This window comes from Papaver somniferum, chromosome 4 (genome assembly GCF_003573695.1).
Source record: "Papaver somniferum cultivar HN1 chromosome 4, ASM357369v1, whole genome shotgun sequence".
NCBI classification, from domain to species: Eukaryota; Viridiplantae; Streptophyta; class Magnoliopsida; order Ranunculales; family Papaveraceae; genus Papaver; species Papaver somniferum.
This window is the reverse complement of record NC_039361.1, coordinates 128281906-128288479: the sequence shown is the minus strand read 5'-3', so window position 1 is coordinate 128288479 and position 6574 is coordinate 128281906. Positions and strand designations below refer to the sequence as shown.

At 38.7% G+C, this 6574-nt stretch overlaps 1 protein-coding gene across 1 annotated transcript; it reads left to right on the top strand.

Moving 5' to 3' along the window:
• The first annotated feature begins 214 nt into the window (after positions 1 to 214).
• LOC113273114 (ribosomal L1 domain-containing protein CG13096-like) lies at positions 215 to 751 on the top strand. The gene has a single exon (XM_026522882.1). It carries the CDS (start codon positions 215 to 217, stop codon positions 749 to 751), a length of 537 nt encoding a protein of 178 aa, XP_026378667.1.
• The last annotated feature ends 5823 nt before the right edge of the window (positions 752 to 6574 follow it).

The window sequence follows — 6574 nt, the reverse complement described above, 5'->3', positions numbered from 1 at the left end:
AATTATATTCATGATTTTATGAAAAACCAGTTTCAATCTTATGATAAGGTTTTGTTCGTTATTGCAGGTTTCAAAGAACGAACTAATCTTGGAGTGCTAACTGTTGCACTACAATCACTACTGAAATCGTGAAAAGGTAAGAGTTAAGAGTTACCATTTTTGTAGTGGATTTATTATCAGCATGTCCATAATTGTATGCTCCTGGTTCCAGAAAATGGTGACTTCCAGCAGCAGCGATTATGATTATAGTTATTCCTCCATCTCCTCTGACGAGGACTTCAAATCTTCTGCAGCCAAATCGAAAACTAAGACAAATCATGCTGAGGGGGAAAAGCTTTACATACCCCTTAATGACCGGAGAGTCACTTATGCTGAGATTATGAAGAGAAAAGCCGAGGATGATGAGGCGGACGACCGTCGGCGTAGAAATGATCGAATCAGGCGCAGAATACTAGCAGCCGAGGAAAGACGTCGATTTGTTGACGGTGAACCTTCCGACTCTGATGCTTCAGAAGATGAACCAGTGTGGGTGCCACAGGATCACAAGATTAAACCAGATAGTCGTACCAGAGAGCTCAGAGAGATTACGAAACGAGTCGAGGATAAAGCGGAAGAGGACTCGGACGATCCTAATATCCATCCAGACTTCATCAATGTCCCTGATAGTGACTCCGACGAAGAAGAGGATTCTGAGAAGGACAGTGATGATGAATCTGATAATTCTGACAACTCGGATGAATTTGACGAGTAGCTTTACTCCTGATCTTACTTAAACATTTGAATGTTTTCTTAGCCTTCATAGTAGACATCTTCTCTATTTGAATGGCTTCACTTCAGTATTAAGATTTTCCTTTTGAACAAGAAATCCTTTTAATAATGTTGGTTCTTCTTGATTGAATCAAACAGAATGAGCCAATGCTCATGCGCCAAAACCCATCATGATCCTTTTGGACTTGCCTTGGCGGTTTCCATCTGCAAAATACTAGGATATGCCGCATATGCTGAGAAAATATGCGACATACACAAGGTCGTGTGACTATATCCAGCTTTGGTCAGTCCCCAATACGTTACCCTCCGCGTCTCCAGTATTGATCTTGTTTGAAACTTAGGGTTTCAGTAAAACTCGCAACTGAATTGACTATTCACAGAAGATAAGCACCCACCGTATCTCATATATATCTCCAAGACTTAGGGGTATAGCATTTATGCAAATACTTCTTCCGTTCCTGAATAGTTTCATCGCGCAGAGAAAATTTTGATTATCAAACCTCTCGTCGCTATGTCCAGCAGTAGTATGTCTTCTCGAAACGAACCTCAGTCGAAGCATGAAGTGGAAGCATCCATCTCAGTAAATTGTATATTTTCTTCATCTTCATTTGATCAGAGTTATTGATCATAGGAAAATAATTTGTTGCAGGATAATCATAAGAATCTGTCTTCTTCTCATAATTCGGGACCCAAGCGGAATGTTAGAGACCCTGCTCGGTATATATCAGCTCATACTGAAGCCGACACATCTGTAAGTGATTCTATGACTTCTTGATTGAAGTTCTACTCAACGGTTTATCCAATCTTCATCTGAAATGCAAACTTCTTTACCACAGGTTGATGTACACGTTGTTGTTGATGCTGGAAAGAGGAGGAATGGGGAGTCCGTGGTCGTGGTTGACGATAGAAGTAACCATGTTGACGAAGACTCAACTGATTCCGTGGAGGCTGTGATTAGAGCTCATGTTCACGAATATCCAACAAATAGACTCCCCTTTGAAGCTCCCATGATTAATATTATCCCAAATAATGAGGTCGTCGGTGGATTCGTCATTCCCAAATGTCACGCACCTCTGTACACTAAAATTTGGAGACGACACGGGCATATTGCTACAACGGAAATATGGAGAGGCTTTCTCCCAACCCTTCTGACTACGGTGGCCGGACTGTTACCGATCATCGAAGAGATGAACGAGATGAATCTGCAAGATGTCAAGAATCATGAACTTCATAGGTGGGATGACATGATCCCGAATTGCGAGACCATGAGGTTCAACGTGAGTTGGCTCCGCCGTCGACTCGAGATGATCAAAATCGACAGGGCAGCGGCTGCTGTGATAGACACATTTTTGTGTCCGATTTATCTCGATTCTATATATTGTTAGGGCTCATTTTTGTACTTATTATGGTGTTTTATTTATTTGTAGGTATTTTTGGCCAATAAACACTTTTGGAAAAAATTGGCACGAAAAGTTGTCGGAAAGCACCAGGAGGACATTTGCTATTCAGACTCTCACTTTGGATAAGGGGTAACCTAATTAACAAGGGGCATCCCATTTCCAGGCAGTTGCTAATCACACCCCTACTCTGAATAAGGGGCAACCATCTTCAACATTTCAAAAACCAGGTTTTGGCGGGAAAATAGGTGCAGTGAAGAACAGTTTTGGCAATCGTGATTTGGAGGAGTTTGAGGTCGATTAAACCTCTGATTTTCATAGGATAGACTCCTTATGGGTCTAGGAATCTGATATGGGTGTTTAAATTGATTAGACTGGGCTCAATCGACGGATTTTTCACAACATAAAATATGGAAAGTCACGTGTGTGACCTGTTTTAGGGAATTTTAGAGAGATTAAAGTGCTGTAAACTTTCCCAAAGATTTGTATCTATCTAAGAAAGAGTTTAGAATAAAAAGGAAAGCTCAGAAACGCGTAGAAATTCTAAAACAAGAAATTGCCGCAACTTGGCCGTGAAGAGAAGGAAAGAGATTTTGGAAGATTTGGGAGAGATTTAATCGGTATTTTTGATATAAATAGATGTCTTGGGTCATATAGAAGAGGTGTCGAGAGTTTGGGAACCTAAGGAGAGTCAGAGAAGAAGAAATCAGAGCTTTACCAAACTCTGTTTCTGCTGCTGCTGCTACTGAAGAGGAAGAACGCAAAGAACATTGACGCACGGGAAATAGTCACAGAACAGTGTCGTTGTTTAACAGCTGAAGAACATTAAGCTGTGCAGGGTAGTCGTATTCTAGGGTCTTAAAATCAGCGACAAATCAACAGTACTTACAACAGTTCCATTGTAACAGCTGTTTTGCAACACCAATACATTGTTGCAAACAGTCTGTGCTATTACTTTTCACTCTTTTAATCATCTTTTGAGCAACAAACACATATTTTGAGATCATGATTAATATGTGGAGCTAAACCCCATTGCTGAGGCGATAGAGGAAGCTATTTTTCCAACAAAAAGTGGTATATTCTATTTTATCTTTTTATTTGCAGTAATTATATGATTATTTTCCTTGAACTATTATTGAATATGATTTTTATTTGAGTGATTGTTATCTATTTTGATGGAGTATGCTTAGTTTTAAGACTTTTGATGCTTCATACTTGGTATTTACAATTACTACTTTTGAAAATCTACTTGTTGCAATATTTTAGAATCAAATTAAACGAGAAAATTGCATAAATATAAGTATTGGTTTAATCACTTTGAACTTGGAAAATAGTGGAATCTTAGGCTCAGTGTTTCTTTTAGTATTGATATCATCTTTGATTGAGTTTGCTATAATTTTTAGTGAGTTTTCTATTTTCATATTAGAATTTAAGTCTAATTAATATCCTTCACAAGTCTGAGAATCGAACCACTTTTACCACTATCTACAAATCACATCAATTTTTGGCGCCGCCGACGCGGACTTGTTTTTAGGGTTTTAGATTTATTTTATTTTATTTATTATTTTTGTCCTTTTTTATGTTTTTGGGTATTTATCTTGTGTCTACAGGTTCTGGATCATAAAGAAAATTGAGCCAAGGAGTTTGGTGATTTCATAAAGACTTGGAGCTAAAGATTAAAGAAAAAAGAACAGAAAAGAAGACAATTTTATTTTAGAGTTTGTTTATTTTATTTAAAAAAACAACTGTATTAGGGTTTATTATTTTTGTAATTTTTCTTTATTTTTTTGGACTTTTGGACTTTGAGACATTATTTTTTTTATTACCCTACGGAAGGGTAGTTTAAATATAAATTGTTTGCAGAGAAGGAGGACAATTACGATATTGTCTCTGCACCTTGGGTTCGTGCACTAGACATCGGAGTCAGTGGCCCGAGTCGACTACTACAACCGATTCATTCCCCGTCTGGAACGGGAGATAAGATTCTAAACACTCGCGAATCCACTGTCAGCAAGTTACTAGACTCCTTCGTATGCATATATGTTGAGGATTGAATACGGACATTTATTTTTCTAGTAAAGGGCAAGGCCTGGCCATACAAGATAAGGGTTCGGATTTCATCACCGTTATCTTCTTGCTCGCTTTAGGAACACGTAACCTACGCGAACCTAAGCCTAAAATTTTGACTAGAACGAGACCGATAGGGTAACGAGCTTAACAGGAAAGTCATTCGAAAAATATTGGTTACTCTTTTAAGCATACTTCGAAGTTCTTGACGGTTTCTGTAAGTTGAATGCGTGACTGCGTCGCCTTGTAATACCGGTGAGGCTTTGGGTATCAAAGCTCCAGCTTCCCTCGCCTCTATTCAACTTACGTTAACTCAGATTAATTCCAGAGGGGTTTGCTTAAATTGTAAAGAATTCCCGTTCGAAGGATTAGAAGATGGATCTAAGTGGAGCCATCATGCTTTTTGTTTGCTAGAAATCAATCGGTTTGATTTGGTTGAGTCGGCCTTGATCTGTGTTTGCTTACCCTTCCAATTTAGAAAAATATATTGTATGCCTGAACGTAAAAGAGACGCACTAGGTAGATTTGTTAAAGAGAAACCTAGTAGTTCGAAGCGTCTCGATTACCTTAATCTAGAAACTCTGACTTTTGAAGAGTCTGTTTTTGAACGTTCTTTGACTGAGGAGAGAATCCATGTTGCTCCGATAGCGCCAGAAATGGCAACTTTGAAAGCTTTGTTGAATCCAACTAGGACTACCCGTCCTTCGTGTATTAAGTTAGCTGAAACGGAGGCTCCCTATGAACTGAAACCTGGGACCTTACAGATGCTCCCAATCTTTTTAGGGAAAGAAAATGAAAACCCTTATTACCATGTTAGGGATTTTGAGGAAATTTGTAGTACTCTAAGAATTAGAGGCTTAGATGATGATGCTTTGAAACTTAGGTTATTCCCATTTTCCCTGAAAGATAAGGCCAAGTCATGGCTGTATAGTTTGGAATCCGAGTCAATTGAGACATATGAACAACTTATATCTGCCTTTTTTAATAAGTTTTTCCCTAGGAACAAAACATCGTCTATTAGGACGCAAATATGCACATTTTCACAACAAGGGGGAGAATCTTTATATAGGTATTTGGAAAGGTTAAATGATTTATTATCCCAGTGTCCTCATCATGGTTTAGAAAAGGTTAGGCTAGTTCAGATCCTTTATGAGGGTTTAGATTATTCCACAACGACCATGGTTGAGTCTCTATACACTGGTGGATTTGAAAACCAAACTGTCGATGCGATGATGGAATTTTTTAATGAAATTGCCGAAAAAACCCAGCAGTGGGAAAATAGTAGGGCACCCCAGAAAACAATTCTTTTAAGTAGAGGAAACGTTAATAGGGTAGAAGGAGGCTATGAATCGGATGCCAAAATTGCTGCTATAGCAAAAAGGTTAGAAGCCTTAGAAGTGGGCCAGACTAGTGGTAGAGTGGAGCCTTTTTGGGAAGGCCAGAATATTGAAGAGAATGCCAATGCTCTTTATAATAACACTAGATTTGATAACCGTCAAAAGATTGACCCATATTCAGAAACCTATAATCCTGGTTGGAGAAACCATCCGAACCTTTCGTGGTCTAAGGGCCAAAGTCAAGGTCATTTTAGTAATTCTAATGCTCCCCCAGGTTTTGGCTATACTAAGAATCCTTCAGGACTAGCTCAGTTTTAGAATCGGTCAGATAAGAAAATCCTAAGTTTAAAGGAATCTCTCGCCTTGTTAACTCAGCAAACTGCAAAATTCCAGTTATCCGTAGAACATAGTCTACAAGCTAGTAACAGGATAGGACAAGAAAATAGTCAGGATTTTTCCGAGTTAAAAACCCAGGTTGGTCTGATAAGTGATTCTTTGAGAGAAAAAGGTAAGTTTCCTAGTCAAACACAACCCAACCCTAGAGGAGTTCATGAATTAGGTGCAAAACCATCGAATCAATTGAATGCTGTTAGAACCCTTAGAAGTGGTAGAGTTGTAGACAATAAGGTAACCATGCCCGATAGTGAACATACTGTAGTTCACCCCTCAGGATCTCACCTCTCAGGACCAGTAGCTGAAGAGACTGATAAAGTTTCTGATGATGTGAATTCGGTTTCTGAAAGGTATGATTTTAGGCTTAGAGCCTCATTTCCTCATCTATTAGTACCAACAAAGAAGGAATCGAACTTTAATGACATAGTGGAGGTTTTTAAACAAGTTACCATAAACCCTCCCTTATTAGATGCAATTAGGCAAATTCCTGCTTATGCCAAGTTCCTTAAGGATATGTGTACGCGAAAGCGAAAACTTAGCGTCCATAAGAAAGCCTTTTTAGTTAGTCACGTAAGTTCAATCATTCAGAACACCACAACTCCAAAGTACAAA